The sequence below is a fragment of the Mauremys reevesii genome, linkage group 1 (assembly GCF_016161935.1).
Source record: "Mauremys reevesii isolate NIE-2019 linkage group 1, ASM1616193v1, whole genome shotgun sequence".
Classification (NCBI taxonomy): Eukaryota; Metazoa; Chordata; order Testudines; family Geoemydidae; genus Mauremys; species Mauremys reevesii.
The window spans coordinates 143,014,817-143,039,184 of record NC_052623.1 but is presented as its reverse complement, the minus strand read 5'-3'; the positions used below and the strand labels follow the sequence as shown (position 1 = coordinate 143,039,184).

Sequence of the window (24,368 nt, the reverse complement as noted above, 5' to 3'; positions counted from 1 at the left end):
TAATTTTGCAGTGTGCTTTAAGGTAGATCCAGAGCCATATAACTTTCTCAGCATCCACTGCTCTTTGGCCTTGATCCCCTAGAGTAGTTTGGCATCTCTTGGGTTGGAAAGCACTGCAGTAGAGAAGAGTGAAAGCAGCTATTTAAAGAACTTGAATGAAAATAAAGATCCAAAATAGCTATAATATTAAACTTCTTTTCAAAAAGATCTGCCTTCAAGAAAACCTGAGAAGCTTACACAAATAGAAAGTGAGACAATGTTATACAAGTTCTTGACAAAAAGCAAGTAAGGAAATAAAGTACATTAAATATGAATACAAAGATCATCCAGTCTGCATAATATACATTCTGTGCTCTTAAGGGAATTTGTAAAACTCATGAATGATATATTTCTGAAATGTCATGAAAACTGGATATGTGCCAGATCATTAGAAAAAAAGCAAAGGTAGTATTGGTCTTCAAAATGAATAGTGATCCTAGCAATTAATTTACTATCAATTCTATCTCTAGTAAAATATAGAGGAAATGTTAAGAAAAAATCACTAAGTATCAAGAGAACAACAAAATCATGGGCAGTAACCAGCATAGAAATGGATCCACTATCCACTGCATTGCTAATTTATCAAGTCATTCAAAAAGTATGCAAAGGGAATTTGGAAGATTAATATTTGAATCTTAGTAAAGCATTAGTAACTCACAGAATCCTGCTACCAGAACAAATTCATGTGGTCTTGGATATGAATATTGTTGCATGGATTCAAAATTGGGGGCAGGACCATTTTAAAAAAAAAGACAATATTAAATAGCGTGTCAGATTTGAAGGAGATATTTTGTGGAATCCCACAAATGTTGATTCAGTTCAGGTCCAGTCTAACCAAATATCTTCATAAATGATCTAGAACTGAGCATATGTTAATGACACTAATAAAAAGTTGTGCTTGGTGAATGGGCAGTTGCAAATAGCCACAAGGGAAGAAGAGATAATAGGTAAATAATATGATAATGAAGTGACCTAGAGAGATTAAAAAGAGAGAAAATAATTCAGTGAGATTCAGCTTGGAAAAATGCATGTAGATATATAGACAGGAAATACAGATATGGGAGGGAGAAACATGAAATGTTGAGAGTTTGTGAGAGTTTGTGAAAAGTAAATTAAACATGATATATTGCACTATGGGAGTAAAATAGGCCCGTATCTTTGAGCTGTGTAACTTGAGATCATGTTATGGAATAATAAGTTCCCACCAAAGGTCATAGTGGAGGTGTATGTGTGCTGGGTGCAGTGATTGTATTTTACTCCTGCTCTGCCCACAGTCATAAAATGGGTTTATAGCCTGAATTTAATCTAAAAATGTAAAAGGTGCTAAAAATTTGTGAAAACAAATTAATCCTAAAATTGTGTCATGTGTCCCATGTAATAAGAAACTAAACCTTTAAATAAATAAATCCCAAACTGCAACAGATAAATTACATCCAGATTAATCTTTGTAGTTGGCTCAATTTTGGTGCTGATTAAGGAATTCATCCTGGATTCTGTGGAAGAACTGTAGCAGTTTAGCATAATATCAGCAAAATCATAAAATTTAGGGGAACAAGTGGAATGAACGTCTGGCTAACCTTTATGTTTGGTGTGTCCCAACATGCAGTCATAAGGCGCATGCTTTTTAAATGACAAAACGCAATCGTAACCACTCTCCTTTTAAGTGTATTCATTTTTGTTGACATGTAACTATACAGTGAGAAGATTGTACCAGAGGGGCAGGTTTCCAAGGGCAAGCATGACTAGTAGGCAAGGCTCTATGAATAGCACTTTTAAAAGAATATTTAAATAAGGACAGAAATAAATCCTTGAAATTATTTAAAATTATATTTTAAATTAGATTGGACATCCAGTTTTTATGGTGTTGTGTGGATATTTCTGCTTAATTTTTGTTTATTTGGTATTTAAAATACTCTATGGTTAAATCATGCTTGTCTGGCTCTATGATTAAATGGTTGGTTCAGGTGCATCGTATACAGACATTAAAGAAGCAACTGATATTTGAAAGATTTAAATCTGAGTGGCAGGTCATACCGGATATTAAGATCCTGCATGACATGAAACCTGACAGTATGTTGTGTTTTTATATATAAAAATAATAAAATGATTGTCCTTGATACAACTGAAATACTACTAGAAAGTTGATGTAAACTCAATTTTGTTGCCATAATTTGACTATTGTTGTTAAATGGACAATATCTGGTAGTTTGGGTCCAAAATTTAACATAGTTGCCATACTAGATCAGATATGTGGACCATTTAGTCCAGTATAGTGTCTCATGACAGTAGCCCCACACTGTAGTTTCAGAGGAAGGTGCAAGAAACCTTATAGGAGGTAGGTGCAAGGTAATCTTTCCTCCATGAAGGTTTCATGCTAATACCTAATAGTTACAGGTTGGTTTAAACCATGAAACATAATGTTTTATCTCCCTTCCAATACTCTTTTTGTTAGCATTAATAACGAGAACTCTAGATATTCTAGTTATCCAAGTAAATGTCCAGACTCTCTTTGAATCTTTGTAAGTCTTGGCTTCAATGAGTTCCACGCTCAAATTACGTATTTTGGTACAAACAAACAAAATGCTGACACCTTTTGATTTCATTAAATACCCCTATATTCTTGTATTATGAGACAGGAAGAACAGAAGCTCCTGATGTATCTTCTCTATGCCACTCATTATTTTATATACTATTATCATGTTGCCTTTTATTAATCTCCTTTCTAAGGAAAACAGTCCCATTCTCTTCAGTCTCTCTCCATAAGATTTTTTCCATGCCCTCAATCATTTTTGTCGTCTTCTGAGCCCCTTCTAATTCTGTAATAATATCTTTTGAGATGGGGTAACCAGTGAACACAATATTGCAGATGAGGCTGTACCATTCTAATATTTTCCAAAGTATTCCCTATCCCATTCCTTATGCATCCTTGTTTGCTCAATATGCAGCTGCAGGGTCATCACAGGGATGTCCAGGTCCCTTTCCTGAGTTGGCACAGTTAATTTAGAAACCTATCAGGTGTAGGAGTAGCTTAAATTTACCCCTTCAGTGTCGGGGAAGGGGTTTGAATGGGGGCAGGGAAGGGGTGGGAAGAGGTGGGGCAGAGGCGAGGCTTCATGGAAGGGGTGGAGTAGGGGCGGGGCCGAGGTCAGCAGGAGGGAGGTGTCAGTAGTGCGGCCCTCGGGCCAATGTACTAGTCCTCATGTGGCCCTCGTGATCATTTGAGTTTGAGACCCCTTGGCTAGATGGACCTTAGGTCTGACCCAGTATGGCCATTCTTATATCATAGCACACTATTACTGAAAAATTGCTTGCTTTTCCATTTTAACCATATAATTATAAAATAAATCAATTGGCATATAAATATTGTATTTATCGTTCAGTGTGCAGTATTAACAAGTCATTGTTTTTATGAAATTTTAGTTTGTACTGACTTTGCCAGTGCTTTTTATCTAACCGGTTGTAAAACTAGACAAATATATACATATGTTGATGTATTCCTAGGAGGACCTCTGTATACCCCCTATAACTGTTTCAAAGATCAAAAAAATATTTCTCTTTGAAGAAAATAGTAGTCCCAACAAATTCAAAACTTTTTAAAGTATTAATGATTTATCATTAAAAGAAGTATTATAAAAAAAGTTGAATTTTCAGTTGATAAAAGAAGAACTTAGCATCATTTAAGCTCTGCCTACATGAAACAATTTCTATAACACTTTTATATTTGTATTTATATTTTACATGCATCTGGAAGATAGATTTATATATGAAAATGACATAATACATGTCATATATGTTAAAAAATGCACCAGCTCCTGGCAGCTGTGCTTGAAACTATGGGAAAAGGGTCACAACGCACAGGTAAAGCAGCGGTGGGAAGGAGTGCTGCGTATGGAGGCACTGCACTGTTTTACATAACTAAGGCTGCTTAATGCACACACACTCAACAGTTGTAGTTACAAACAGTTCCAACAACACTTAGTTGTGTCACTTGCTTCTGAAATGGTGCATGTTTCTAGGGTAGATGAGCCTCTCATATTGATACATGCCACACTCAAGAAAGGATGAAGAGTAGTCATCCTTATGAACAAATCTAACACAGTTCTTAAGGTGCTGTTCAGTGCGTGGGTATTACAGTAATGAGTATGCTAGAAATACATATGGCTGCTCTAGTGTCCTAATGTCTGACTGGTAATGAGTCTGAAAAAAAAATAGTAGTCTCATTTGCCAGCCAGGGATCACCAAAGATCTGGTTGCGTCACTCCTGTTCCTCTTCTCTCCCCCGCCCCCACATGTTCCCCCTCAAAGAGGGGTTGGTATAGGAGGCTGCTATTCTGGGTCTGTTCCAGCTGATGGCTCTCTGCCCCACACCAAGGTAATCCTCGGTTGCAAAGATCTGGCTGCTTTACAGTCCACAGGGGCCATACTCTGGAGTGGTGCCCTATGTCTTTTCAGCTGTGGGAACTGAAATAAGTATCTGTAACTTGGACTCCAGTTTAATGGGGAACACACTGCTGCAATTTCACTGACTTAATCCATCACAGTTATAATCTTAGGCCAAAAAAGTACAGTACAAATTCGCTTCATGTAAAAATTGTACGTTTCATTGCAATGATTGTTTTTAACATTGTTAAACTACTATCTGTGCCATTTTTCTAGAATACTTATTATGCTGCAAAAACAAATGACATCTTTACTCACAGACCATTTGGAGGACACCTGGAAAATCCAAGACCCTTCAGAAGACCCTTTAAGGTATTGTTTGACTCTTGCCAAGTGTATGTGTTGCATAAGGTTTCATTTCAGGCTGTGGTGTTGTGATTTAGGCATGTTGCCCTAAACAGACATGTTAGTGGTGAGTTTTTCAAAAATGGTCAGCATTGGCTGAACTTTGTTCCCATTGAAACAGTGGGGGGTTGCCTTGACTTCAGTAGGAAGGGAGTTGTATCAGAACTGAATGTTTGAAAATTCCACTCCTTTCCCTCCCCCTTCCCCTCCCCCCAGACCCTCCTGTAACAGCTGGAGTACTATCATATTTTGAAAGACTAAGTTACTAGAATTTGGACTCTCCCAGGTAGGTAAGAGAGCTGACTTTCTCAGGGTGTAATTTTAAATAACATTAAGGGAGAGGGCAAACAGAATTGCAAAACAGTAAGGTTGAAAGGAGAATTGGGCAAGGAAGGAGGGAGTGGCAAGATCATGGGACTAGTGTTGGACAATAGAAGAGAAAAAATCTTAAAGCAAATTTTAGAATCAAAATTGCAGAAAAAATGGGAGATTACTAAAACATCTGGCCAATAGATAGACTTGGAAAGACATTAGGGTTTTAATCAGTAAATGTTGGTAAACATTGATTTCACCATATGCACACAAACCACCAAAAATATTTCTATCCATAATAATAGACATTCACAGATAGGCAAAGTAAGACACATGCTGCTTCAGAACTTGATTTAAGGATACTTACTTTGTATTTTTTGACATATGATGTTGACAATTTTGTGTTTCAACAGTTATAAAGCTTTAACTTTTTGAATCACCATCTACTGTCATTAAATATCTGTTTCCTGACCTGCTCCATAACTTCCCACAACTGTGAAAATTTAAATATCTAATTGGGGGGGGGGGGAAAGCTTAAATAAACATTACTATCAGTCAACATTTATTTAAAAAAAAAACAACAAATCAAATTCTGTCAAATCTGCCTATGAGGAAACACCTTACATGAATATATTCATTCTTAATTTCATTATTTTGTTTATATACTGTTCCAGTAAATTTTTTTGAAATTAATCCTGGTGGAATGTTGTAGTTGTCATAATGCTACATGAGAAATTCAGAGTATTTTCCATGTTTAAGAGAAAACATCCTTTTTAGTTGCACTTCTACTGCATTTTTTTGCATTTTTCATGTAAAATTACCTTAAATCTATATGAAGACTCCCAAACAGTAATCCTTTTATGTTTTATATTTTCTCATTATTCTATCTGATAAGTATTGCTTTTAGGTTTTGTTTACAGGAACTAGGGTAGCCAGAGGGCAAGTGTGAAAAATCGGGATGGGGGTAGAGGGTAATAGGTGCCTATATTAAAAAAAAAGCCCCCAAAATCGGGACATCTGGTCACCCTAACAGAAACCCTAAGATGTAAGAGCGTCAGCAAAATCACCCAATTCTGGGGTACTGCAGAGGCTTCCCAATGTGTCTTGACTGTAAAAGGCACCCTGGGGTCAAAATCAATTAAATGTAAAACAAAGATTACTTGTATCTCTTCCTTCCTGTTGTGAGTGGCATGCTGTGCATGGCACCAATTAAGTCCATTCAAAATGGGGAAACGCTGATCAAATCTGGGTCAACCTCTTCTAGTTTTTCATTTAAAAGTGGCCTTGGTATAAGGCAGTTAGGTCACTGACTCATAGTCCAGAATATCCCTTTTTTCCATGAGCCACATGAATGGTGGAGATGTGATCACTGTTAATCCACCTCTTCCACAAAACACATTTCAGATAAGCCACCGAATAATGCTTGATATTTTACAAGGTTGCTGCGAGGATTTTTTAAAAAAAAAAAAACTTGTGTAAGGTAGGTATGCATTATCCTCATTTTACAGCTAGGGAAATTGAGATAGAATTATTATGACCAAGTATATACAGGTAGTTGGCATCAAAGCCTAAATTCAAATTTCAGACTTCCCGATTCTTAACTATACTTAAAATAATGGAGCCCTTAGATAGAACTGACTTTCAGGCTCTCCCATCCTGGCTAGTGGTGTCTTGCTCTGTAGCCTATTACTAAATGCACTTAGCCAACCAGTCCCCCCAGATTAAAAGAAAAACAAACTTTCATCAAGATAAAGTTCATAGTGTTATAACATTAGTCTTTTTTTTTAGGTATTACTTTAGTTAACAGGTTAAAGTCATCTTACACTAAAATTACATTACATAGAATATTGTTTTGGGATCCTTTGGTGTACACCTTACCATAATGGCACCTGTGTCAGCACCTCCCGTCTATTATCAGCACAGGGGAAGTAGATAGTTCTGTTATATCAGGCTGATCCCTGTCTGCCATATCAACCCTTTGGTCTGTTGGCACTTGATGTAACTTAAAGCAGCCTGAAGTCTGGCTTAATTCATGTCAACTTGGAATTCTGTGTAGGATTGGGGGAATGTAAAGGTGAGATTTAAGCCACTGTTGCATTCATGCACGCAACTTGTGCTGTCCACCCCTGTGCTCCAGCCAATAATATCTTCTCTTGTGCTTCAGTATAACTACGGGTAAACAGCATATGCAGCAGCACTATGTTTTGCATGTGTGAAAAGCAAATGGATTATGGCTGGTATGGGAAAAATGATATTGATTTATTGACTTAAAATTCCTAATCTAAAATTCAACTTGTTTTTTGCATTGAATTTTCTCTTGTATTGCATATAATTTTTTTCTTATGTTGTTGAAAGTGGATTGCATTCAGTATACCTGAGATGGTAGTTTGACTGCTTTCTAATGTTATATCTTTATCAACCAAAAGACTTTGGCAAATCTCTTTCCCTTGTGTATGAAACAAGTTCTGTTGAGTCACTAAACAGAAGTATTTTGTTCAGAATACTTCAAAACTGGTTGTCTGTGGTGTGTTAACTTCTATATGAAAAGAACAACACACTCTAGAGGAGCCGTTTTATAAAGGGACACCCAACGTTTTTAGGTTTAAAAAGCTCTTCCTTTTACTCAGTGATTCACAATGCACCCAAGGGATGAGGGCAATCAGTAAACCCACTTGGTATGTTTATCATTTAAATAAAATATTATCCTGGAATTCTGATGATTTCATTAACTATTCATGTTCTACAGTCATGGTTGTAGGGTGGGATAGCTTAGATGTTTATATTTTGTATATAGTCTCTGCTTTTAAAAATAAAATATTTTGACAAGCAATGTTACTTCATTTTTAAGTGATGGTTTCGGAAACAAACAATGTTAGCAATCCTTGTAAAATAGTTTTACATTGATTATTAAATGAAATTCAGAACCTTAGATTGTTTCATGTTTCAAACTGAAACATTTTAAGATTTTCCAAATAACTTGGAGCAATGGAGTAATTTTGTAGCAGAATCTGTTTAAATTGCATAAATTTGTCTTTGAAGAATATTAGTAATTTGGAGTAAACTACACTTTAGTTTTGTGGAATTTGATACTGAACATAGCGGTAGGTAGGATCTAAACACATTACTATCTATCTTCGGTATTTCTAATGTGTCTACCATCACAGTGCCTTGTTGCCAAATATATAATTACGCTTCTGGTTAGGTTTATCTACAATTGATTATAATCTTCATCAGTGTTGTCGTCTTGGGTTTTTTTTCTCCACTTTTGTTTGGGTCAAATGATTGCCTTAGTTCAAACGTAGAACCTATGACAGCAGCAGCTCCACTCCCATTCCTTCCTCTTACTCTGTCTATCCATTATTTGCTTATTTCCATAGAGAGAGACATGCAGGGGGATAGCCTTGGAACCATCTTCCTAACCACTCCTGCTAGGATGAAGACCAGAAGGTGTGGAAGGAGAGGGAAGCTCAGTAGCTTTCTCCCAAGCTGGAAACAGTAGTGATGGCTGCTGGAAAGCCTTGGGGCCTCCTCTCATGGTAGGAGGCAGATGCCTCCTGGTGGAAGAACTCCCCTGCTCAATGCAAGATGCCTGCCAATTGGGGCACAGGCTGCCCATTCACATAGTTTAGGGGGAATCTTGGTTTTTACCTTGCCAAGGTTCACAGGCTTAATTTAGAATTTTAAAAACATTTCAGTTTCCCCTATTGTGGCAATATCTTTGCATAAAGGATGGTGTATTGTATTGTATCCTGAGAACAGTCAGGTTTGGACTCACTCTGATCTCCTGTGAGAAGTTGAGCATTTGGCAGCTGTCTGCCAAGAATTCCGTGCCTCCAACTCCAGTAAGCTTCACCATGGTCACTGACGTGTTCATCTTTCCTGGTAAATGCAGCTTTCTCAGTATATCATGGATGGCTACAGTGTCTTTGAAATAGAAAAAGGCTTCTAGGAGTTGGTATAAATGAGCTGCTCCCTTGTGTAAGCCTTTTTTAGCTGCACATTGCAAGTTTACTGAAAAACTGGTACAAAATATATTGCATATGTGAAGCACGTGATTCCCCACCCCCCAACTCTGTCAGATTGATACCAAATGTTACCAGAACACTCAAAAGCACTTTTCAGTGAGGGCTATTTTCATGACAAATTTCAGCTTTTTTCTTCTAGCAGTTAAAGTTGTTCATGAAAGGTTACAAGACTTCTACATGGGGAAGGTGTCTGCTCTCCGTCTTGCATTTCCCTTGTATTCAAAAGCAGATTTAACAATTTTTTATTAAAACTCCTTAAAAAAACCCAACCTTCTGGCAAGACCAAGTTTGAAAACTTCAAACAAAATGTTCAAAAACAATCTGAGAAACTATAATAAATGAGGTTGGAATTTTTTATATTAATAATCTTATACTGCACCCTTTTGTGTGGTATCTGAGTGCCTGAGAATGGAAAACTTAACACAAACTTAATTATAGTGGACATTGCTGCTCCCACTACATATGTTGTCTGTCCACTCTAGTATTTATAGTGCCATTGACTTCATCTTCACCACCACCTTCATTGGCTTTCACCCTCAGTTCTACTTCAGGTGAGTTTACAGTAGCCCAATATAGAGGTGAAGGAAGCATAGCTCTGTGGCTAGGTGTTCTTCCGATGGTTTTAAAGACTGAAGTAATTCTAGGTAAATTTGATATCTTACATTCAACATATGAACCAGAGACAGCTCTTGGATGCAATCCTGCCTCCTGTGAAGTCAGTGGGTTGCCACTGAGTTAATCAGGCCAGGATTTTACTCTTAAAGTTTACTTATTAGCACAGCTATTTATATAGAGAGATACTCACACACAACCCAAAAAGGAGCTTGTATCTCCCCTTCCACTTCATTTATTGCCCAAATTATACAACCTCTTCAGTGCTCATAATTTTGATATCAGAACCTGTTCTATGAAGATTACTTGAGCTACTTTGGACTGTTGCCCAATATGTGCCACACTGCAGTTCTGTGATATGAACAGTGAGTAGGGGTCTGGGAAGAATTAAATAGGAGGCAAAGAAGAGGCATATGCATTTATAAATGAATAACACTTCAGTACTGTAAGTTTTTGTGTGTGTATAATTGTGTAATTGTAACTTTAAAATAGTTGAATACAATAAAATACAAAAGGCCTTTTTGACCAGAGTTCCGAAATTCGATCATTTTGTCCATTTTTTCTTTTTCCCTCTACAGAACAACTTTACAGATGGTCGATTGCAACACAGTTATAAATCAGGCTTAGTACAGAAGGGTTTATATATTCAGGCTAAGTACCAGCGGCTACGTTCTGCTGGTGTAAGGGGATTTACCACTTATAAATTCAGAGAAGGATTTTTGAGGAAAGAAAAGGTGAGTTGGATTAAAATTAATTTTCCCTAAACTTTTTTTGATTATATAAAATGTGAGTATCCAAATGATTCACTCCTATTTCAGAATCCACTTGGAGTTGTTTGTCTAGATTGTATGGATATTCTTTGGAGTACTAAATTGACATTCTTTTCCTCCTCCCCCTACTCCAAGAAACTTGGTGTAACTGAGGGCAGGTCTACATTATGGGGGTAAGTTGACCTAAGTTACGCAACTCCAGCCACGTGAATGACGTAGCTGGAGTCTACATATCTCTTAGGTCGACTTATTGCAGTGTCTACACCATACTGGGTCGATGGGAGAAGCTCTCCTGTTGACTTACCCTATGCTTCTCATTCTGGTGAAGTACTGGAGTTGATGGGAGAGCGATCTGCGATCGATTATAGCGGGCCTTCACTAGACCCGCTAAATCGACCCCCCCGGTGGATTGATCACTCCAGCATCGATCCACGGTAAGTGTAGACATACCCTGAGACTTTTGTCAGCTATGGCCTCTGACATTACCTCTCTTCTGAAGTTTCAGTTTGGGCAATCCTTTCTGCAGCTTAACTAAGCTGATTTTCTATCTATAAGTGGGGAAACTGGTCAAAGACTGTTTTGTGTGTCCTTTCAAACAATTGGTTAACTAAATTCTGTTGTCTGAATATGTGCTCTTTTTCAGTACATTACCTAAGGATCCAAGCCAGATATTCACCTTATAAACCATCTAATTCATACATGTTGGAGTGCTATATTTACAATGCATGTTCACGTTTACATCCATAGTTGCACTGAGATATATTACAGGCAATCCTTGTGCATAAAAGGCAGACTGAACCCCCACCCCCACTGCTAGAAGCTGGGACTGGATGATGTGGTGAATCACTCAAAAAATTGCCCTGTTCTGTTCACTATCTCTGATGCATCTGGCACCAGCCACTGTTGGAAGACAGGATACAGGGCTAGATGGACCATTGGTCTGACCCAGTATGGCCGTTCTTATGTCCTTAAATTGGGTATCTAAAATATTTTCCTGATTGTTTATAAGCTTGCTTAATTGTGCAACTTCTGTTTTTAAAATACTCTGCAAAGTCGTGCTACAGCAGTAGTAATTCATGAAGAATTTTTGGGGTACCCTGAACTGGTAGGATCTCCCATCAGTATTAGTGTAACATTGACAGGGCACAGTCTAACACAGTTAGGAGTATCCATGTTGTAATAACTTCGTAGGGTGCGCAGGACAACACTGTTTAAGCACCTGATGAAGTATCATGTTACAGTTTATAGAATCATGTCAGGAGTCATGAGTATTGTAAGGCTCAGTAACAAATAGGGTACCTCAATATTATTATAGCATCCTAAAGTCCTTATTTGAATTGTCTCAGCATAATCTAAAATTTATCTTCCTTTCTTGTTTTATAACCATGGTGTCTAATCCATATTACAAATTGTTAAACATGCCAGACATGTTTTTGGCATGGTTAGACTAGTGATGTAGATAAAGTCTGAGAACGCTGTAAAGGCCGTATACTATTACTCTGAGGGAACAGGGCGTGCTTCTCACATCACTAAACAATGACAGTCCTGACCATTCCTTTCTAAGACCTCTGATAAATACCCATGCTTGCTAGATGGAAAAAGAAAATGACTGAAAGATCAATTTTCAGACTACAGAATCATTTGGAATTATAAACTTGTATTATAATACAAATGTACAATTGCTTCACTATAATCAGCAAACAGATGTCACTGCCATGTAAATTTCCTATTGCTATTTTATAATTCGATACTAGAAATTCTTGTTTAAAATTCATTAAAATAATCTTAAAATCTGGCTGCCAAAGATTACAGCATGAATTGTTGATCAGTATAATTAGGCTTTGTTAAAATATTAATTTTATAACCAATAAAGAAATCTAATACCTCCTAGTTAAAGTAAAATAAATCCTGTATTAAAATGTATGATGCAGCCTTTTTTCCAGTGTGCAACTAGCAGTTTAGAAAGCCTCATCATGGCAACATGTTCTTACATTTCAGTAATTCATGTATTTCTGCCCATGTAGTAAACTTGTTAAATAGTTGATATTTGTTAAAATGGGTTACAACTGGTATGATTTATATGGATTCTTTAAAAAGCGCTAATCTGTCGTGTTTCTTGCTGAAAGTTGATTTTTTTCAAAAGAATTGAATGCCCCCACTTAAATTATACTTTGATGTTCAAAGTAAGCAATTTAATTTTTTTAATCTAAACTATTTTTCCAAAATTTTCTATGTGAAACAGAATTCCCAGTCACATTTTATAATAAATAACTTTAATAAACAGTTTGTTTTCAAGTTAAGAAGTTACTTAAAAGATAAGCACATTAGAGATTGTTATAAACATGTATGAACCCTTTATAAACTACAATTGTGCTATTAATATAAAGGATAATCAAATTCTGTGTCAGCAAAAACTCATTTTAAATATTAATCTACACATTCAAAATTATAAAATGACTGTTTATTCACCATGCTAGTCACAAAGTATTTTCAGTACATAGTGTGTTAACAAACTTTGATTTGCTAGAATAGGTTCTTTGCAGGTTTTAAGAGTGCTTCTTTCTAATTAGTGTATTAAAACTGCTGCTGTTGCATGACCCATGTGCCTTCTAAGGTGTAAACTGCAAACTCCCTCCCTGCACTGGTATGCAGTTATTCACATAAGTGGTCCAACTGATATTAATGGAGTTTCTTGAGTAACTTCTCATCAATATGATGAAGGGGTTCACAACACAGTTGCCAACTTTCACGCGATAAATAAGCACCTGACTTTCACAATAAGCCAAAAATCAAGCTAATCCCATTTCAAAACAAGCCAATCGCCAATCCCTAAGAACTCCAAAACTCTGTGACTAGATCCCCCTGGCGTGCAGTCTGGGACTGTGGTGGGCCCGCTCTGCACCCGTCTCTCCCCCCCCCCCCCCCGCCCCTGCATGCCGGGAGCCAATAAAAAAAAAAGTAACAAGCAACAAGCCAAAAACTACCCAACAATCAACTCACAAGCCAATTAAGCCAAAAACAAGCCCAATTTCTGTTTTTTTGTTTTGTTCCCCACCCCCCCCCCATGGGATTAGCATGTCTGCTTCACAACCTAGCTATGCGTGAATAAAAGAACAGATTTAAGTGTTTGTACTCTAATGTACTAGTATTTTTTCTGCTCCCAAAGTTTGACTGTTTAGTATATATTTACATTATTTGGCAAGAATTTTCAAACTTGGTAAGCACTTAAAGGTAAATAAGTTCCCTGCTTTTCAGAGATGCTGAGCTTCTGCTGACTTTGGAAAAGTTGGCATACATTGTATGATTTACTTTAGCCTTGCAAAATTGACATGAAAATATACCAGTCCAGGCACAATTCATACTCACCTACTCTTTGCTATAATACTAAATGACTAAAAAACCCTACAGTATTACTTGTTTAAAATATTTTGTCCTTGGCAAGTAAAATTTTGCAAAGCTGATTACTTATTCTTTATAGCAGCATGGCTGCTTTAGTAAGAAGTCTTGTGCATTATTGCATACCATATAGTGAAAATTAAAATAATAAAAATATGAGCCAATAGAGGTTGTTCTAGAAGTAACAATTTTTTCCTCTTAATAGGAACAGTCAGGCATTGCCACAGAAACCTGAACTGTGATAAGTGGAGACATACAATAACACGGCAAGGGAGCATCGGTTTGTTTTTTGACAACTTTGTCAGGAATTAAAATGGGAGAAATGAACTAACACTGTAACTGTCTCGATAAAATAACTGTTTTTTCAGTAGTAGCATGCTGCAGAACTTTTTTACGGTTTTAATAATTGCTTTTAAATTACAGTATTCAATTGAAAAGTTTAATATGGTACCTTTGGTTCTTTTTGCAAACAAGTCCCAAAAAAGAAAAATTGAAGGGAGTCTTATTTATTGAATACTTTTTCTCTAAGCATGATTTTTATGAATAGAACTTGAGTTGTTATACACAAAGGTTTATATGTTGAAAAGTTTATTGCTTACATAATAAAAAAAAAAGGGAAAAAAGTGCCTGAATTGTTCAGTGATAGAATATTAGCTCAGGACTCTCCAAACAATGATTTCTTAGGTTGTGCAATAGAGTTTACAGCTCTTTTGAGTCATTTCCCTAGAACAATCTTTTGTATTTATTTTTGCCTTATATTTAGTTGGGTTTTTGACTTAAATATATATATAAATTTGTAAATAAATTGTTAGAAAAATTGTAACAATTTCCAACATTTTCTAAAAATGTGTAATAATGGGTAGGTATGTCATCTGTTACATAGCAGTAACTTATAACTGCACTGAGATGCTTGGGTTAGTTAGAGGACTGGTTGACCTGTATGCAGAACTATTTTGGCTCATCACTTTTTTCCATATATATCATTTCTTGATTAAGCAACACATTGTCTTATCTTCTGCTACAAGTAACTTAGGGACTTACTTGATTCTAAAAGTGGGCTTAAAGATATGTAAAAAATTAGATAAGAGGAGCATATTCTCTAACAAAACTGTTTATAACAAACTATTTAAGGCAAAAAGCTTGTAATTTTTTTATTAAAATCCCAATCATTCTCCATAGTTTATCACCCCTCAATATCGTTATGCTTTATGAAAAAATCAAGCAGGCTGATGTACATAATATAATGCTCAGGCCTAAGCAATACTGTATTGTGTTCATTTCCCATTTATAGTTTGAGCCTTAATGTAGATATGATGGGGTTGTTTGTGTTAAAGATTTGTTTCAGACTTCTTAATACAAGTACGCTAAAGGTATATAACAAGTAACTTTTCCAGGGAAAACTTTCTAATTAATTTTAAGAAGAAAGTTATTGTCATCCAATCTTGCGCATTTTAGTAATCTCCAACGTGATAGTAGCCATAAAAGTACACATTAGAATCTCATTTATGGAATGTATTCAGAAAACTGGCACATTCAATAGGCATGTGAAAATACAAAGGAAAACACTCAATTTTCGGGAAGATCAAGCTGTAAACAATATATACTGCATGATTTTCCAGAGTACCGTTAATAATAGGAGTATTTGACTTATTGAAACTCCTAAGCCGTGGTTCAAGGGACTATAAAATTTTAATACACTAAAATCTGCCTAAAAGCTTTGACATACACTTTGATACACAGTTTAGTCCTCGTGTAGGATAATATTCAGTACTTACTAGTATAACTGTGATTCAACCACAGAGAGACATGTTGTCGTCTGTGAATGTTTCCAAAAGCTAAGTACAGGACTTAGGTGGTAATGTAAATACACTGCTCTGTTCAAAAATTAAACTAGTTTTTTCAGGAACTTACGGTGTGCATAAGCCAAACAGAAAGCTGTGTTAGAAGAAAGGTTTTCTTTTTCAAACCAATACAACTAACAATGTACAGGTAGCAGTAAATATTTTAAATATTAGACTGCATAAAGTGACCCTGTCCAAATCTAGGCCCAATTTGTGCTCAAACTGTCCAACAGGAATGCTGCTTCTGAATGTGGAGAAATATCTTTAAACAACCATACACACAATAGAACGTAAACTGTTGAAGCTGCATTGCTTTATGGGGCAATACACTGTTGTACTATTTCTGAAACATTTTCATTGTTTTCACAAAAGTCCTGCAGAAGAATTACATTTTGAGCCAAGTAGGAAAAAATGGGTACATGAGACAACTCCTCCATATCTGATAAGGGAATTTGATACCATTGTGTGGGACTATATAGTATTGGTGTAGTCAGAGATCAAAGTTAATAATTTTATGCAAAAATTCCAACATTAGAAGTATAAATGACTTCCCCAACTGACTAGTATGTTTTGCTGATTCTACATATGACACTGGGTAGCTTTAATTTCTTTTGTACTTCAGTTATATCTTGTTCTGTGCACGGTTTTAAGACTGATGACCACTGATGGTAACACATTGCAAATGGCACATATTTTAGACTGTAGCCATTGTAATTTTATAAACTTTTCTAATGGGGGGTGTCAAACACTACTCATTCAGTCATTTGTACTTTGACATGCTTTTCTTAAGAGCTCACCACTTGAACAAATTATTTTTTACTAATAATTTAGCAATGCTAATTCAAGATTCCTCGACTGCATTAATTTAATAAATTGGGTGTATAGCTATTTTAGCTTACAGGAATTTACTTGAATTTGAGGTCTTTTTAAAACAGCCTGAGTTACTACTACATGCTGTTATCCAGCATGATATCTACATTGAAGAGCAGCTGCTGTCCTGCTAATTGGGGGAATGTTGTAGAGATGACTCCCTCCACATTGTGCAAAGACTTCATTACATATTGTGTGATAGCGTATCTTTATACACAAATGTACACACACACAATTGGCTCACTTAGCACTGCACACTTAACTGATTTCTGTGTTAGATGAATACTATACAGTGATGTACCTGCTGAGAATAATAGACTGAAATACCAAAAGGCAGCCCAGAAATAGAGGAAGGTGGAAGGAGGAAGTTAGTGAGAGTTATAAGAAAAATGAGATCATAACATTATTCTGTGCCTTTCTGTAATGTACTGCATTAAGGAAAATAACCTCTTGCTGTACAAAAACAAAATGTCATTTTCAAAATCAGTTTGATGGAAATGTGGGCAGGAGACATTTGTGGATTACAATAGCCACTTTGTTTCACTATGCAAGTAATTCTCAGCCTCCATATTGTAGCTTAACTAAAAGGAGGCATAGGTATGTCCTTTTATTGGCAAAGCCAATTGACACTAGTATTGTGAAGTGTTAGCTGTTGAATATGTAATTATGTCTGACAGCCATTCTTTTTAGTTTTCTTTTTAAAATTTGTCTAGATCTTTATTGTTAAATTGCTTTCAGTCATCTCGAAATGACTGTACTAGAATGATGCTTGTCATATTCCCAATAGCATTTTATAAATTTTATAAATTGAAATGTTTAAATTATTCTTCACCACTATCCAAAAATGCAGTGGTTTAATACGATCAAAGTTCCATTTTTAAGTGTGTAATTGCTTTGACATATACATCTGACATTGCATGGCTAGAACTCTAATTTAATCTTTTGGGGGTTTTTTGCTTTGATGATCAGACTCAAAGTTAAGAAAATTGTGGGAGTTACTGGAAAACTAGAGAGCTAACACACTAGTAGAGCTCTGCCTTACCCTCTTTGGTTTGCTTAATTTTTAACAACTTTTTCAAAATTCAACAATTTACCTTAGGACTTGGTTATATCCAGGTTTTGAGACAAGAAGACTACCTCAGTGCAGATGACTGATTTCTTTGGGGATTCACCTGAAGGCCCAGTCTGGACACTAACTCACTATACCTAGGTGCCATCCTCTCTTCCACGGCATCTGGATGAAACACATTCAGCTTCCGGTGTCTGAGCTTAGAGTTGCACAGATAATCAAAAGGTTGAAGGTCTGTGAAACTTGATAGAAAAGGAAGGCTTTTCAGTCCATGGAAAAATGCATCTCCATCTTGACTCAGACATGATGGACAGAGTGAGAGGGGCTTCAGTGAAGTGATTAAGATACTGGTGGTAAGTGATAAGGAAGACTTGGAAAATACACTTGTCTTTTCCGTATTCACCTCAGAGGACGGAAAGAGCATACAATCCTTACTAAACTTTGCTTTACCTGCTGGAAGAATCTGCTTTCCCAAGGTCTTTAGAAACAGGACACACAGTTTGCCTCTGTTTAAACTGTTGTTAGTGCCACCCTTGCCAAGTTGTCTATATTTCTTGGTTAAAGGGAAAATCTTAAAATTTGTACACCACCTAGTGCAGCAAAAATCTGCAAAAACTTAGTGCCTAGATATATGCACAGATCTCTTGCCTATGACATGACTTTATTCCACTGGTGCAGGTTAGGAAGATACTTGGTGCTTCAGCATCCCTGCAAAGAAAAGTACCATAAATATAATTTTAAAATAGCAACTGCAAGAACTATGAATGCTTACCTACACCCCTCTAACTCTTCATTAGACTTCCAGGAGTCAGTTAAATGTTGACCACTGTCCTATCTCAGTCTTGGCTAAGAGAAAAATTCAGTGATAAGGAGTTGACATAACTACTCTTATAACAAAGTCCTTAGCCTGTTTCTTGAGTAAATACTTAGGCATGTGATTTAGCACAGCCTTGTGCCTTCCTACGGCTCCCTTCTTATGACCCTTTGACCGCACTCCTGTCCCTGTTCTTTTATTAGTTGTCCCCCGCAATTAGTGGGTTTCTGAGGCCCTGTGGAACCTCCCCTTAGGCTGGGGGGGGGGATCCGTTAGCATGGGGCAGGCTTCGCCCGCCCCGTTTCCCGGAAACCCAATAGATACTTTCTTCATATACTTCCCCCCCACACACACACTATACTAGCTGTTGCTCTGAATCTTGTCTGAGTCATTTAAATCTCATAGTCTTGAAATGTTGGTGTAATATTCTGTAAATAATTTAGTTGCTAATCTTATTTTGTGACTGGTTTCTTTTTCTCGTGACTGTTTTTATTCTAGTTAATGAGTTTGATGAAGGGCCCTCCCAGTGAGTTGCTGATTAAGTAAACAGTCCTTGGAACAACAAAAGCTTCTTTCCTTTGTTTAGATATTATCAACAATTTTCCATCCAGCAGGGATGTGGCTAGCTGTACATTGTTAAGAAATACATTTAAAGTAGATCCCATCTATACTGCAGCTCCTCTCCATTAAACCTTTTAAAGTGTTTTTTTTAAGTTTAACATGATTGTTTCTGCTGGTGTGGATGGGGAATAGTATTTTTTTTAAATCTTCACTATTAAGAGTAAAACTGTCTTAAGTGTGACTTAGTCTCCCAATTCACTATAATTACCCTATGTTTAATAGTTTCCTGATCAACAACCTATATATTGACATTCAAGTATGCTTATGTTTGACTATGTACAGATACAATGTTCCTACAAACTCTAAATAGATGTTTTAACAAATTTAATTTTTTAGAGTTGCAAATTGTTTTAATGAGTTGTTTTAGCAGGAGGAATTGATATCATGTGTAGTTATTGAAGTAGTGTCCAGTTTTCCTTAGAAAAAATTCTGCTAGATTCTTTCTGCAAAAATGTAGTCCATAAAAATATTTGTGTACTACATTGCTTTTTTCACCTCAAGGCTTCATCCATTGCTCTTTTGTGAATGTAAAGCTTTAATCTATTTATAATTTTGGGTATGTTTCCTTTCTGGCGAATAGAATCAATACTACCCCCTATTTAACATTTCTTGTCTTTATAGTGCCCATAAATGTTCTTGAATTCTTAGAATGATAATGTTTGTGTATTATGATGATGGATACAGTAGAAAACTCTAGGATAGGTTCTGAATATATCACTTATTCCATTCAAAAGATGTAGTTCCGTATCCTTTGTGTAGAAAATCCTTATTTGTACACCACATATGGGGAGGGCGTGCATTTGCCATGCGTGTGTGTGTGTGTACATTTCTGCTGAATGTTTAAAACTGCTGTAACAAACTCAAGCCCATCTATGCTAGTTTACACAAGTCACTACAGTTTTTAAAACCTCGATTTTTAACAAAATGGAAAGTAGTGTAATAAGTGACCTTAGAATCTAGGGATAGGGCTGAAGGCTAGACTATTTTCAATTGCAGTCAGAAAGTCACTAACTTTCTATATTACTTTTGTCCTCTATAGCATCTTTAGGCTTAACAGAATCCTATATAAGTTCAGATTTGCAGCGTTCCAATTTCTAAAATGTAAGAAATCATCTTGAGAAATGTGAGTACTCTGCATTCCAGTAGTCTGACAAGGGTGTGTGTGTGTGTGTGTGTGTGTGTTTTGAGACACCATCCTTCTACATAACACTAAAATGTAAAAAAGTAACACTGCCCAGAGTTTAGGCTCTGAAAGGCCCTTAAGAGGCATGTCTATTCTCTCTCTTGAAACTCAGAAGTCAAAAATTTAATGTTTGCCTTTTTCTAACCAGTTGCCAAGAAAGTTCATTCTTTCCCTAAAATTGCAAAGATCCAAATTAATATTTGTGAATCACAGTCTTCTATTTATGATCCCCATTAGACTCTAATAATCATCCTTGAAGGGATGGAACAGTGAAGCAAAGCTCGGATCTGGAGTAGACTTTTTTAATGATGCGTTTAGTGTAATAGAGGCAAATAGATCGCTTCCATTCCTCAGGCCCAATTTTAGATCTGAAAGTTGTCTGGGATTTTCAAAAATGCCTAAGTGACTGAAGAGTACAAGTCACCCTAAAAATCAACAAGAACAATTGTGCTTTTGAAAATTGCATCCTACATATGGCTGAGCTTTTGTTTCCTGAGAAATACATCAGTCAAAAAATCATTTTCATCTAAAATAATCACATTCCATACATCAGGGAAATTTTGTGCATTTTAACAAATACTTTCATTTTTCTAAGCAAACACTGTAGTTGTGAAGATTAATTTTCTTTTCCAAATACTTTTTTATTTTTTAAACATATCTTTATCTCTAATTTATTATTCAAGAATATATTTATTAAGTGTATCATTCTTTTGGCAAAATAAAGGGCTATTTTGGGATATTATGATACCATCTTGAGGCCTTAACCATATCGGGTCCTTCTTGTAATAGGCACTGCATGAACATACAAGTAATGATGCTTCCTGCCACAAAGAGCTTACATTATAGAAAAATGAGGTTTTTTCACCTTCCATAATGGGAGTGTATTATCTTCATGCTTTAATTCTTGGGAAACTGGCTAATTCAAATTCAGTAATTATTTTAGAGTGATTTTCTTCGAGTAGGACAGAAGTTGCTAGTGTGTGCTGTGACAGAAGGCAAGAGGTTTTCTGATTCTGAGAGCCTAGTTGGGAATTGTACACAGGAGTAAGCCAGTTTGTGAAAACTGGAAGACACTGTGGCATCTATCTCCCTGCCAGCCCTCATCTACACTACAGCCAGGATCGATGCTCTCATATCGATCCACCAGCGGTCGATTTAGCAGGTTTAGTGAAGACCCGCCAAATCAACAGCAGATTGCTCTCCAGTCGACGACCCCTGTACTCTACCCTTGACGAAAAGAGTAATGTAAGTCGACGGGAGAGTTTCTCCTGTTGACCCCCCCCCACACACACACAGTGTAGACCCCGTGGTAACGCGACCTAAGGTATGTCGACTCCAGCTATGTGAATAACGTAGCTGGAGTTGCGTAGCATAGGTTGACTCACCGCGGTAGTGTAGACATAGCCGAATAAATCAGGTATATCAATTACTCCAGTACACCTTAAGCTCCTTAGAACCACAACCGGAGCAATTAACATTCTACAATGGAATCATCCTCATTCTTATCAAAACTAGTTCCATCGATTCTACATATAGATTGGCACATTATTTACTTATGATCTTGGACTCTTCTTAAATGGAGGCAGATGTATCAGAATAGACAATTGCTGAAATTGTAGTGCTGGAAAGGTATTTCCACACTTTCTGGTAATCCCACAGATTTAAAGAATATAGGAAAGCCATTATAAAAGGAGTGTTTGGTTATTTTAAAAAGACCTTAAACCTCAATTCATATTGTGGAAATGTGATGAATTTAGTACATGAGACAGATGTAAACTGGACCTTGTGCAGACTTTGTATGGTTGCATTTGTAAGTAAAGAGCCAGGCTGTGATGTGTTAGAGAATCGTCCACTTCCTGACTGTGGAAGAATGGCTACAAGAAATTTTCCAGTGCCATTGCCTGGGGTGAACAGTGAAACAATAGAATATGTTTGTTTGCATCTCTACTCTGCTTTTGATGGAACTACGTTAATGGACAAGTTTGGCTTGATTCTTCTTTTCAGTACATTTCTATTCTGTCCCTATTGAGTGTTGGATTTGTTTTACTCTTTTCCTTACAGATACGTTTAATAAAAACAAAGAAATCATTTAACATTATAAGCCATTCTGTGCACTTTTTTCTTTTTCTGGACATGTAATTTTTTTTTTCAAAAATAAAATTCCAGTACTTTAAACTAGAGAAGAAATACAGTCAAGTCTAAGCTGGTTCAGTTTAAACTGTTTGAGCATATGGAATCACTCTCCTACAAACATTGCTTTATAGCCGAACAAAAGCTAGTTCTAATAGACATACTGTATTACTAAAAAAAAATAAACCTAGGTACACCTCTACCTCGATATAACGCTGTCCTTGGGAGCCAAAAAGCTTACCGTGTTATAGGTGAAACCATGTTATATTGAACTTGCTTTGATCCACCGAAGTGTGCAGCTCTCTCTCCCGCCCCCCGAGCACTGCTTTACAGTGTTATATCCAAATTAATGTTATATCGGGTGGCGTTATATCGAAGTAGCGGTGTATTTATAAAGCACACTGTGTGCATGGCATCGACAGCTGAAATCATGCCTCTTGCCCTGTGGAGTTTACGTTCTGAGATCATCTAATTTTCTACAATAAAAAACTTTATCCAAGTCCTGATTTCAAAAATATAGATTCTGATGGCCAAATAAATTGCATCAAAGCATTTTTTCTACTTATAAGCAATTCTGCCTCCACTGAGGAGTTTTTATAATTTCTGCTTTTTCAGTACCTGAGAGCTATTTTTCAAACAGGAAAGAATATGCTCCACATGTTAAATCCATATCATTGTGGCTGCTAGCATTTTTCCATCTTCAGAGCTAAATTAATGCTACGGAGAGTTAAAGAAATAGTCTACAGCAGCCTTGGGCAGTTAAAGCTGCTCCGTGGTACAAATCTCTCTTTAGATTACATTTCCTACACCTTATCTTTTAAAGTTGATTATGTAGTTCGTAGTTGTTTTCCCTCTCAGTGGGAGTCTACTTCAGTTGATATGTATAGCTCTTCCAAAGACCCTTGAACTTCCACATACACACCAACTGCAGAAAAACACCAGTTACCAAATAGGTAGTGAAGCTCAGACGGGCCACTTGGCCTCTTTCTGTCCAAACATGTTACTGTTCTTGAAATAGCACAATAAATCATTTTGATATTGTTTCATTGTGTCAATGTCATAAGTGTTCATTGTCTTAAAATGTAGACTTCAAATCCTTATACATTAGTTGAAAGTAGGAACAATCAATCACTCTACATGAAAGGTTTTTTTAATTTAAATCTCTCATTTCTGGTATCACCTACCCTTCTCTACTCTGTCAGTTACAGCAGCTTTGATGCCTTGTCTTCTCATTAATGTCTGTCTCTTTTTTTCCATAGCAACAAGATGGGTGAGGTAGTATCTTTTATTGGACTAACTTATATTGGTGAGAGAGACAAGCTTTTGAGCTCTACAGCGCTCAGGTCTTTTTTTTCTTTTCTTTTTCTTCCATGCCACTTTACTCCAGGTGGAATAGCCTTACTTAGGTGGTCTATACAGCCATTCTCATTTAAATCTGTATTGAAGACCTGTTTCTACCTGGTCACCAAGAATAGAGTGCATAGACCCCCTAACAACTCCTGGACCATACAGGGCTACAATTAGCCCCTCTCCTAAGAGCCTTTGGAAGTACTCACCTAGAGCAACAACTCTAGAAGAGATGCAGCAGGCCTCAGCGAGCCAGCGGTGGGGCGGCGTTGGCCATGAAATGTAGAACTGGCAAGTGGGTTTCATTACAAACAAAAGTCAGACCAGGCTTCTCAAAAGAGGTGCTGGGGCTGGGCTGCTCCGCCACGTTGTACTGATGGACTGGAGGTTTCAGCTGAACATAGAGCTTTGAGGGCGGGGGAGGTGTTTGAACTTCAGGTGTCAGAAGTTGTTCGGGGTGGGTGGGTGGCACCTCCACTCCCCCACGGGGTTGTGCGTGTTGTTTACAGCCCACCCGGCCGTTTTCGCTGCCACCCCCGAAACTCTCAGCCCTG

At 36.8% G+C, this 24,368-nt stretch overlaps 1 protein-coding gene across 3 annotated transcripts in view; it reads left to right on the top strand.

The window, feature by feature from the left end:
* Positions 1-17,143, top strand: part of BCLAF3 (BCLAF1 and THRAP3 family member 3) — a 52,200-nt gene extending 35,057 nt beyond the window's left edge. For 2 of the 3 annotated variants that reach the window (XM_039529063.1, XM_039529065.1), the window contains exons 10-12: positions 4,696-4,791; positions 10,352-10,507; positions 14,145-17,143. In XM_039529063.1, coding sequence (XP_039384997.1) covers positions 4,696-4,791; positions 10,352-10,507; positions 14,145-14,174 — 282 coding nt within the window. In that variant the 3' untranslated portion in view covers positions 14,175-17,143. Of the gene's footprint in view, positions 1-4,695; positions 4,792-8,513; positions 8,584-10,351; positions 10,508-14,144 lie in introns of those variants that run through there. The other variant, XM_039529068.1, reaches the window with a different exon arrangement.
* The last annotated feature ends 7,225 nt before the right edge of the window (positions 17,144-24,368 follow it).